The sequence below is a fragment of the Silurus meridionalis genome, chromosome 18 (genome assembly GCF_014805685.1).
Source record: "Silurus meridionalis isolate SWU-2019-XX chromosome 18, ASM1480568v1, whole genome shotgun sequence".
Classification (NCBI taxonomy): domain Eukaryota; kingdom Metazoa; phylum Chordata; class Actinopteri; order Siluriformes; family Siluridae; genus Silurus; species Silurus meridionalis.
Window position 1 is genome coordinate 668,143 of NC_060901.1, and position 12,081 is coordinate 680,223.

The following is a 12,081-nucleotide window of genomic DNA, read 5'->3' on the forward strand; positions in this document are numbered from 1 at the left end:
TCATGTTTATTTCTCAAACAAAAGTTTAGACATGAATTAAAGAGGAATCAGGAAAACGATTAAATGGGAATAAACATATATTACGAAAACACGATGAAAATCAGAAACTTATGATATAATCAGAAGCACAAAAAAAAAAAACAGATGTGTGCATGATGATTTGATGTTTTTCTGATGTTTTTGTCATGTTACCAATTAAATGTGATTTTTTTTTCAAATCTTTTGACGTTTCTGGGGTTTAACTTGTGCATAAATGGCATGATCTCCAGCATGATCTCCATCAGAGTGTCTGATCTGCTCTGTAGCTCTTTCTTCAGCCATCGTTTCTGAATCTCCTCCCTGATTGTGGAGCTGGGAGTCGTGGTGGACGGTGGCGTAATCAGTGTGAGATGAAAGACCTCTGATTTCATTTCCTGCTCGGTTTTGAAACATGATGGTGGAGTAATGGAGCGACTCTGATGAAACCTGTTTGTTCTCATACACACACTCTCCATCTGCTTCCTGTCCAAAAGACTGTGGAGATAAACAGGTGAGAAAACTCAGTATTTCAAGTTTAAATGTTCTCCAAATCTGACAGTTCACACTAACCCGATCATCTGCACCGAGTCCTGCCGTGTCTCCTCGTGCACACTGCAGCACATTCAGTCTCCTGAGGGAAAATGACTTTTCAATTCATTATGTTCATTTATTTTAATCCAACTGTAATAAACTTTATTCTAATATTTATATGTTAATATCAGTTAAAATTAAACACACCTTCTATACAGGAACAGAGCCCACAGCATCATCATCATCATCATCACTGACACTCCAACAGCAGCACCAATCATCACTGAGACAATATCTACACCTGAACACACACACACACACACACACACAAACATGCACACACGCACACACACACACACACACACACGGGTGCGCACACACAGGCGCACACACATGCACACAAGCACACACACACACACACACACACACACACACACACACAATGTCCACATAAACATTTTACAAAATGAAAATAAAGTGCTTTATATCTAAATAATGATATAAACCTGAACATGAACATTGCACTAGAAACTGAATTCTTCTACAAACAGAACATCTGGATGCTGCCTGGCAAATTTAATCGCACCAACTCCCAGAAATTTCCAAAATGTCTCCTGTTCCAGAAGCGGTGAAAATACACGTTTACACCAATAGGACTGAAGTTCTATAACATGTTACCTTTACATACAATCTGATCACCATCCCTGCTGCTACTCTTCAACTTCTCCTTCATCATGAAATAGATGGAATCATCAGTGAAACCTGTCTGCTCTCCCCACACCATTACAGACACTGCTGTCTACACCAGCCCCAACACCACCATGCTGTTCTTCACCATGTTAACAGACGTGTTCACTACTCACATTTTAATGAAAGACTCTTATGAAGAAGGAAGTGTGTATGGGGATAAGGAAGTTTCTAGTGCATCAGCAGCACTTAAAGTGAGAATCCAGGATGCCGAGCATAAATGCATGTGGCAAGGCATCTAGATTTTCACTCTCCTAACATCATTCCCTTAACCAGCCTGCTACGACTCACAGTGGCTCCCCATCAGCCTGCTTCCTCTCAGAACAGATTTGTGGAGGACACCTTCCCCTCAGCCCTTCATTCTGCACAGACTCACCTAAAAAATCACAACCCCCATGTGAGAGTGTTATTTATTGATTTCAGCTCTGTGTTTACACTCATTCCATCAGTTTGGTCTTCAGAGTTGGTATCGACTCTGCTCTCCACAACCGGACTCTGGACTTTCTGACCAACAGCCCATTAGGCATCGCAACAGCACATCTTTCACCATCATCCAAAACACTCACACGCAATCTTCTCCTCTGCCTCCTTTTTTCTCCAACTGTTTACTCGTGCACAACTCCAACTCCACCATCACGTTTGGTAATAATAATATGTTGATTGGTCAGAGATAATGACAAAACAGCTTACAGGGAAGAGCTTCATCATCTGGTGTGCCAGAAACATCCTGGACATTAACAGCCAAACAACCAACTCTGAACTACTGAAACTGAGGAACCACAAGCATATCCCATCTTCATTAATACGACTCAGATAGAACTTTTCTACTGCACGCCACATGCTGCTGCTTCTACCTCAATTTACTGCCCCATCATTTTGATTGATTTCACTTACCGTAATCTCCATTTGCATTGCTGGATCACATCATAATATTTACCTCCACCTGTACATTGTATTTTTAAAGCCTGCAGCACAATATCATTTATTTCATTGAATTTATCTGCACTACTGTCTGGATGTTCACTGCATGTCATTGTTTATTTAATTACTCGAATTATTTAATTATTATAATTAATTATTTAAATACAGAGACAAGAAAGTGCAGCTGGCATGTTATTTTGTTGCTTTATTTTTGAATGAATGGAAGTGAATGAAACAGAACTGCAGATGAGTGGGAAAAAATGAAGGTTTAAATGAGGTCTTGGTGGTTCAAACCTTTTTCAGAGTGATAAGCCACTTTCTTCATATAGAAGAGCTGTGTGTGAATGCCCAGGGTGTTGGAGGCAACACACTGCACCGTGAGGTCATCCACAAATGACTGATGGATGAAGATGAAGCTTCTTGAGGGCATGTTGTTCACAGATTGTTCCCTGGTGGTTGAAGAATTTTGACCAGAGAGATGCCATTCCAGTTTAGGTGTTGGATTTCCATGAACGTCACAGGAGCACACGATCAAATCCTGAGTGCTGTTACAGCTGGAGGAGGAAGAGATCTGAGGAGCATCTGAGAAAGAGAGAGTGTTGGGCAGGGTGTTTATTTCCTCTAATTTTGTTTTCTCTGCCTCCTTGTTAAGGGACGGTGTATGTACTGGGAACAACCAACGAACCCTGACCAACTATCCAGTGTATAACCTGCAGCACTAGAAGGAAGAAGACCTTGTACTGCTGTGATGTAAAGCGCCACTGCCTTTCCCCTTCTCTATAGTTCCTGTACCTTAAAAAAGTACATCCTGGTGCTCTCAATAACTTCAGGCCTGTACGTCAAATGTAACAAAAGCCCTTAAGAGACAGAGTCTGCAGCAAGCTCTTGGTACATGACTGCCTGGATTTACTGAAGTTTGCATGCCAAGCTGCCATCAGAGTGTAAGTGCTTTACAGAGCAGACACTGCAGACCATAAACAGACCTGGAAAAGTACTGTGAGAATCAAGTTCTTTATAATTGATCACATGCTCTTAATGCAGTAATACAGTAGACTCCATGTGGTAAAAATCCTCAGAAACCTCCAGAATCTCGGGGTGATCAGACAGAGAAGAAAAGTGAAAAGAAAAAGAATTCAGGTCACAGTTTCTTCTTTTAAAAGTTATTTGATCTGCTTTATAAATGCTCTATTCTTTTATTTTGCCATTTCCTCAGACCTGGTTATTTGTATCAGAACCAGGACAGGAACCTTTAAATTGGCAAAATTCTTACATTATTTTTACATTAAATAATCTTACATTATATAGTGAACATAATTAAAAACATGGGCAGTACTCACACAGAACATCCAGCTGGATAGAGGAGTTGTGATCTCCATGCTGGTTCTGAGCTCTACAGTAGTATAAAGCACTGTGTGGAGAATCACTGGTGTTGATGGTGAGATGGTTTCCGGTTCCTATCTGCTCTCCATTCTCTCTGTACCAGGTGTAGTTCAGCACTGCTGGGTTTCCATCACTGCTGCAACTCAGAGACACTGAACTGCCCAGAAGCACTGAAGCAGATGGAGATGCTGATACTGAGGTGTTTCTAGGACTATCTGAAGGAGAAAGATCAGGAAGTGGTGAAATTGAGCTCTTTTTTAATATACTATGCATTGTCTGTCCTGTTTGGCTTATTTGTAAATTACATTGCGATGACTTTTGGTCTTTGTTAACTTTTAAAATACAGTATCTGGATATTTTTTTTTAGAAATGTATAACTCTAGCAGCAACCACACTTTTCTCTTCAAGGGATATTTTATAAACAGCTGCATAATACAAATATCACTTTTGGTTATTTGGGTAGAAAGTTGACAGTGCAGCTGTAATTCATTTCATAAACTGATACATTTACTTTTTCAGGAGAAACTAATTGCGTTCCTGAAAATCACACAAATTATATAACTCAAGTGCATCACCATTAAGAATAATTCAGCTCTGTACTCACACAGAACATCCAGCTGGATAGAGGAGTTGTGATCTCCATGCTGGTTCTGAGCTCTACAGTAGTATAAAGCACTGTGTGGAGAATCAGTGGTGTTGATGGTGAGATGGTTTCCGGTTCCTATCTGCTCTCCGTTCTCTCTGTACCAGGTGTAGTTCAGCACTGCTGGGTTTCCATCACTGCTGCAACTCAGAGACACTGAACTGCCCAAAAGCACTGAAGCAGATGGAGATGCTGATACTGAGGTGTTTCTAGGACCATCTGAAATCAAAAACAAAATTTATCGAAGGTCAGAGAATAAAATTTAATATATGAATAATCTCACGATTAGATGACAGCAATACCTCCACCTCTCCAGGCTCTACTCAACCTGCTCCCTACTCTCACCACAAATCACAATATCACAATATTACATGACATATTAGTTTGCCTTTATAATGGCTGCAGCAGGAAGGCAGAAGGGGTACCCATGCCATAAAAGACTCAGTGGTTCCTTCTGTCCCAGGATTTTATTTTCTACAAAATAAAATTTAGTTTGAACAACTATGAAACCTAAAGTCTAAGGAGCCACAGTTTCTTTTGTCCATACTCATGAGCTGAAATTCAGGTTTCTACTGAAACCAGAAGTTTTGACACTGCAGCTGAGCTGGTCAGGGTATTGATAGTGGTGTTTAGGGACCCTGCCTTTAAGATCAAAATAGAAGATTTTTTAGGGAGGGTATGCTTGTTTCACAGCACCTACTGCGGTTCCCCCTCCACTCCACCAGAGGTAACCATCACCAGAATTCTGGAAACAAGAAAAGGAAAACCTCTCCTGAATAATTCACTCCAGAGGCAAACATGGTGGTCAGCTTCAAAAAGCTGCAGACTGAGACTGACAGGGTGGCCTCCCCTGCAGAGTTCACTCCAGTGGCCAACATGGCAGCCCACCACAAAGAGATCAACCTAGAGCCTGACTGCATGGCCTCCCAACTCAGGCTTCCTGCTAAAGTCTAACATGGCAGCCCCCTATGCTAAACCTTCTCCAGCAGTCAACAACATTGGCTCTAATGACCTGTTCCTGCATGATGTTTATGGCATGACTTTCCACAATTGGGTTCAGGAGGCAGGAAGCAATGGTGTAGCATCCTACAAAATGCTCATGCCAGGGAGAAACAGGGTGACCTCCACTGCTGAGCTCACTCCCTAGGTTGACATAGCATACTACCATGAAAAGCTCCATCCTGAAGCCATCTGTGTGGCCTTTGGTAGCCTGCTCTGCTCATACCTCTGCTCATACCATTGGGGAGCTGATGGCACAGCCCCCCAAGTTCTGTTCATGCCTGAACCTGACATAGAGGACTTCCATGCCTTGCTCATGCCAAAGGTCAAAGTCTCTCATATCTGCTCATGTTCATCCAAATATCCCAGTTTACTCGATATCCATGATCCCTCCAGATCTGCTCCTTTACCTCACAAACACCTACTGACTAAAGACTCAACTAAATAAATATGTGTTCAGCCTCGACTTAAACACTGAGACTGTGTCTGAGTCCCGAACACTGATTGGAAGGTTGTTCCATAACTGTGGGGTTTATAAGAGAAACATCTGCCCCCTGCTGGAGTCTTCATTATTTGAGGTACCAACAAATAGCCTGCACCTTTTGATCTAAGTAGGCATGGAGGATCATACTGGTACAGATGTTTAATTCTGATTTAAGCCTGCCTTTGTCCTCAATTCTGCAGAACATTTTAGATTGTCTGCTTATTTTATTAAAAAATAAATAAATAAAAAATAAATTATGTGCACTTGCATCCATCTCTCTTCACTCCTTTTACATGAAAGCTGCCCTCTTTTTGTAATTATTGCCATGTGACAATAGCTGGTTCTTTTCTTTGAAAGTTGCAGCCAACAGAAGAATCTCAAATGCAAAAATAGATTTGAGGTATCTCATCTAGTCATGAACAACAACAACAACAAAAAAAAACATTAGAAAGGTTTATCCATGGAGCTCTTACTTCCATTCTTGGACCTCCTTCTTGTGGACACAGAACAATGTTCCTGCCTTATTTAACAATAAGGCATTTTATATTTTAGTGCATAATTTTAACAAGTTTGGACACTGACCACAATGTAATTAAAACAGAATGCAATGATCAGCAAATTTCATAAAACCATATTTTATTCACAATAGAACATAGAAAACATATCAAATGTTTAAACTGAGGAAATTTACTATTTTAACAAAAAATAGGATCATTTAGAATTTAATGGCAGCAACGAGTCTCAAAAAAGTTGTGACGGGACATAAAAATCTGAAAAAAGGAAATGTTATTGGAATTAAACAGTTAGAAACAAATTAGGTTAATTGATGGCAGGTCAGTAAGATGATTGGGTATAAATAGTGTATCTTAAGGTTAAATCTCTATCATGCAAATAAGAAGACATGCATGAACTCGATCCAGAAGCACCACCATGCTCTCTGGGCCAAAGCTCATTTAAAATGTACTGAGGCAAAGTGGAAAACTGTTCTGTGGTCAGACGAATTATTATTTTTTCTTTTGGAAACCATGGACACAATGTACTCTGTACTGAAGAGGAGAGGGACCATCTGGCTTGTTATCAGCATTCAGTTCAAAAACAAATGTCTTTGATAGTATAGAAGAGCATTCATGCCTCTGGAATGGGCAGCTTGCACATTTAGAAAAAAGGCTCCATCAATGTGGAAAGCTATATAAAGTTTTAGAGCAACAAATGCTTCCATCCAGAAAACTTATTTTTCAGTGAAGGCTTGCATACTGCATCTATTACAATAGCAGGACTTTGTAGTATAAGAGTCTGGGTGTTGAACTGGTCTGTCTGCAGTCTAGACCTTTCACCGAATGAAAACATTTGGTACATCATAAAACAAAGGAAACCCAGAATTGTTGAGCAGATAGAATCCTGTATCAGACAGATATGGTACAACATTCATCTCTCAAAACTTCAACAACTGCTCTCTTCAGTTCCCAGATGTATACAGACAGAAGACGTGATGCTACGTAGTGGGAAGCATGGCCCTGTCCTAACTTTTTTGAGACGTGTTGCAGCCATCAAATTCAAAATGAACAAATTTTTTACTTGCTAAAAAGTCTGTTTGGTGCAGGAACTGCAGGTAAGAACTGACACTCAGCAGCTCAACTCAACTGACACTTCTTCTCCACTGTTCTCCAGCTCAGTACTCACACAGAACATCCAGGTGGATAGAGGAGTTGTGATCTCCATGCTGGTTCTGAGCTCTACAGTAGTATAAAGCACTGTGTGGAGAATCAGTGGTGTTGATGGTGAGATGGTTTCCGGTTCCTATCTGCTCTCCGTTCTCTCTGTACCAGGTGTAGTTCAGCACTGCTGGGTTTCCATCACTGCTGCAACTCAGAGACACTGAACTGCCCAGAAGCACTGAAGCAGATGGAGATGCTGATACTGAGGTGTTTCTAGGACCATCTGAAGGAGAAAGATCAGGATTTAGGAGCCTCCATGAGTTATTAAACATGAGATGAATATGAAGTGAATAATCAGCACTTACACAGAACATGTAGAGTAAAAGAGCTCTGTTCTGATTTGTTGAAGTTCTGGAGCTGGTAGGTGACGGTGCAGGTGAAATCACGTCCATGATGAAGGTGAGTAGCTTTGAAGTTCAGCTGAGAGGAGCTGAAGCTGCTCCTGTGGTTCTGTTCCTGTCTTCCCTCCTCAGGCAGGAAGTTCCATGTGAAAGTGGAAGGATTTAGGAGACATGGAGGAGATGAAGCTGAGCACATGAGCCTCACTGAAGTTCCCTCCAGCACCTGCTTTTGGTCCTCCAGCTTCTCCTGATCCTCCTTATACAGTGTTATTGATGGACTGATTGGAGAGGCTGAGAAACACACAGTATCACATTACAGATGAGTTTGAAATGTGCTCCAGATCATCATGAGTGTAATTACAGTTACACTGTACACACACACTGCTGCAGCTCTCACCTCCAACTCTCACTGACACTGATGAAGATGTGTACGTGTTTCTCAGTGGTCCTGCAGCTTCTAATCTAAAGTAATAAACTCCACTGTCTTGCCTTCTAATGTTATAGAAGATGGTGGTGCAGTTCTTCATGAGGAGATCTCCTGTTATTTTCCCTTTAATCGTGTTCTCTGCAGGTTCTCCAGAGTTAAAGACTTTATAATAGTTATGATTAGTGCCGTCTTTTAACCAGATTCCTGCAGGATTTCCCTGAAGATCTTCATCATACTGCTCCTCAATCTCAAAACTGCAGGGTACGAGAACACAGAGTCCTCTCAGACCTTCTACACGCTCTGGTAGACTGATGGAGAATTCTCTACACAAAACAACTGCGCGCGCGCACACACACACACACACACACACACACACACAAACACACACACACGCACAAAATGATATAGACACAAACTATAGTAAATCATTACCACAGGGACACAAACAAATCACACTGAATGATTTTGCTGAAGTAAAACAGAGAAAAATCAAAAAACAAACCGTGAACCAGGCAGTAAACGATGATGAGTTTTCCTGCTGCAGTCATTTCTCTGTTCAGGAAAAAAGACACATGGACTGAATGGCGAAGTTTAATGTAAATATTATCATATATCAGTAAAGCAATTTACAAAAAGTGTTTCAGAAGGAGCTGTTGGTCACGGAGGGATTTCAGGAGTCGCACACTGAAGCCGAATGTTTATAACAGTGGAGTTCTGTGTGGAATTTAATCCTATGATCTCAAAATTAAAGAATTTCCATGATATAAAAACTGCTTGTTTACTGAGGTCTGCTTTTGCTTCACTCTTGACTCAGGGACATTAATTAGACTGTGAGTGAAACTATAACTGTTATCATCTCTCCTGATATCAGCAGCAGCTTTTATCCTCCTCATGAAGCCTGGAGTGTAGAAAGATGCACAGCAGCTGCAGTCTGCATTAAATCTCCATCACTGCACACTGAGGATGAGGATGAGGATGAGGATGAGGATGAGGTTCCCTCTTGAGTCTGGTTTCTCTCAGGTTTTCTTTCTCATAACATCTCAGAGAGTTTTTCCTTCACCACAGTCTCCACTGGATCATTAGGGATAGAATTATAAAGAAGAAACTTATAAATATGATTCTTTTATAACTGCATAATCTGTGTGAAGCTGCTTTGAGTCCATTATTAAAACACTACAAATAAAATGTTTTGAATTGAAAGTCACTTGCAGTTCACTTCTGCTCACCATGTGCCAGGTCCACTACTAACCCTAACCCTAACCCTAACCCTAACCCTGAGTGTGTGTTCACGTAAAGATTTCAGAGCAGTGTGACATGTCGAGAACGAGAAGAGGGAGAAATGAGAAACCAGTTTAAAGATGTTTGTCCATGCAACAGTAAAGTCAGTGATGTGAAGCGGAATCTAATGCAGCAGTTGAGGCTGAACTGTGAGTTGAACTGTGAGTTGAACTGTGAGTTGAACTGTGAGTTGAACTGTGAGTTGAACTGTGAGTTGAACTGTGAGTTGAACTGTGAGTTGAACTGTGAGTTGAACTGTTTGGTAAACGTAATGCGTAAACGTGGAAGTCGTGTGCTCAGAGGAAGTTTCTAAAAGAGAGATTGCGATACCATCTGCCCGAAAAGGTGAAGAAGAAAAAAAATGAACGTGTCACTTTTACAGCACAGGAAACTCCCAGTGATGTTAGGAAGCTGGGTTTAGAGCTCAGGGTCTCAGCCCCTGGTGTACAGAAGCGTAAGGGTCTTGCTCAAGGGCCTTAAGAGTGGCAGCTTGGAGATACTGGGACTCAAACACCTGACCTGCTGATCAGTAAACCAGAACCTTCATTACCGAGTTCCCACTTCCCCAATCTGCTAAATACCGTAACAGATTTATTCAGTGTTACAGACACGAGGATGGAAAGTACATCCTGCTTCAATGCTCTGTTTTTAATTTATCAGTGTCGAAATAATGAACTTCTATAAACCTAGAAATAACCTCAGGTGACATAAAAACACGAGATTTTAACAGGAAATTCTTCATCTGCATTCAGTAATAAACATTTATAAACCTGGTGAAAAAATAAATGTAAACATTTACACAATCAGCAGATAAACTGCACAAGGCTACATGATCTTCAGGAGGTGGAGCTTTATAGAGCAGATCTGTCGTCAGTTTGTTCTGGAGCACTTCTGATACACAGCAATTAAAATTCAACTGCATTCATGCTCATGTTTAGATTTTATAGATATAGAAATATATATACCATTTATATTACAAATAATTTAATGCACACAGACTGAAGTAGTTTGTCTTTGGTTCTTGTGATGATTTTGTCTCACATTTAACAAAAACCCGCCAATTCACATCTCAAAAATGAGAAAACTTCATAAGACCAATAAAAAAACATTTTGAGTGAATTGTTGGTCTTCTGGAGAGTCTGTTTTTTTTTACCGTATCTGTAATCAATACTTGGTTGAGGCGCCTTTTGTTTTAATTACTGCCTCAATTGGGCGTGGCATGGAGGAGATCAGACTGTGGCATGGAGGAGATCAGACTGTGGCATGGAGGAGATCAGACTGCGGCATGGAGGAGATCAGATTGTAGCATGGAGGAGATCAGACTGTGGCATGGAGGAGATCAGACTGTGGCATGGAGGTGATCAGACTGTGGCATGGAGGTGATCAGACTGTGGCATGGAGGAGATCAGGCTGTAGCATGGAGGAGATCAGTCTGTAGCATGGAGGAGATCAGACTGAAGCATGGAGGAGATCAGACTGAAGCATGGAGGAGATCAGGCTGTGGCATGGAGGAGATCAGACTGTGGCATGGAGGAGATCAGACTGAAGCATGGAGGAGATCAGGCTGTGGCATGGAGGAGATCAGACTGTGGCATGGAGGAGATCAGACTGAAGCATGGAGGAGATCAGGCTGTGGCATGGAGGAGATCAGACTGTGGCATGGAGGAGATCAGACTGAAGCATGGAGGAGATCAGGCTGTGGCATGGAGGAGATCAGACTGTGGCATGGAGGTGATCAGACTGTGGCATGGAGGAGATCAGACTGTGGCACTGCTGAGGTGGTGTGGAAGCCCAGGTTTCTTTGACAGTGGCCTTCAGATCATCTGCATTTTTTAGTCTCTTGTTTCTCATTTTCCTCTTAACAGTACACCAGAGATTCTTTATATCACGTGTCAAACTCAGGCCTGCGAGCCAAATCCGACCCGACGTACAATTATATCCGGCCCGCGAGATGATTTTATAAAGATCTATTATTATTGTTATTAATGTCCCGGCGATATGAAGCGCTGATAAACACAAACTACAGATCCCATAATGCATCGCTTCAGCTGCCTTACCGAACACTAGACTACCTGAGAACATTCCAGCGTCAATCAAGTGGAGCTTCTGTTGATGTATTTAACCCTATTGTACAGTTATTGTGAAACAGCGCCTCACAGTGGTGAAGAGAAAAGTTGACTCTGAGTAGATGTTTACTGACACTGGCGGTAAACACGTGTGTGTGTGTGTGTGTGTGTGTGTGTGTGTGTGTGTGTGTGTGTTATTAGTGGAGTGAATGTGACTGTAATTAAGGAATTGAATCTGAGACGGAACTACGAGACAAAACATCAGGAGAAGCTGAAGAACCTGAATGCAGAGCAGAAGATACAGAAAGTAGAAGAGTTAAAGAAGAATCTGACATTTCAGCAGATGTTTTTCACCAGAGCAAAATCCCAAAGTGAAGCTGGTGTGAACACAGAGGAGAAATCAGAGTCTCATCAGCAGGTTATTTACTGAGATGTGAATTTGTGGGTTTTTGTTAAAGTCAAAATCATCACAATTAAAATAACCAAAGACGTAAAATGACTTCAGTCTGTGTGTGTGTTTCATTTATTTAA

At 41.3% G+C, this 12,081-nt stretch overlaps 1 protein-coding gene across 1 annotated transcript in view; it reads right to left on the reverse strand.

Annotated features, from left to right (window-relative positions):
* Positions 1-12,081, reverse strand: part of LOC124400854 (B-cell receptor CD22-like) — a 15,173-nt gene continuing 3,092 nt past the window's right edge. The window contains exons 2-11 of the mRNA XM_046872670.1: positions 8,709-8,758; positions 8,177-8,529; positions 7,744-8,070; positions 7,404-7,661; positions 4,202-4,459; positions 3,555-3,812; positions 2,512-2,799; positions 757-850; positions 589-649; positions 1-513 (exon numbers count right to left, since the gene is read on the reverse strand). Of these exons, the coding sequence (XP_046728626.1) occupies positions 214-513; positions 589-649; positions 757-850; positions 2,512-2,799; positions 3,555-3,812; positions 4,202-4,459; positions 7,404-7,661; positions 7,744-8,070; positions 8,177-8,306 (1,974 nt within the window). The 5' untranslated portion in view covers positions 8,307-8,529; positions 8,709-8,758 and the 3' untranslated portion in view covers positions 1-213. The remainder of the gene's footprint in view (positions 514-588; positions 650-756; positions 851-2,511; positions 2,800-3,554; positions 3,813-4,201; positions 4,460-7,403; positions 7,662-7,743; positions 8,071-8,176; positions 8,530-8,708; positions 8,759-12,081) is intronic.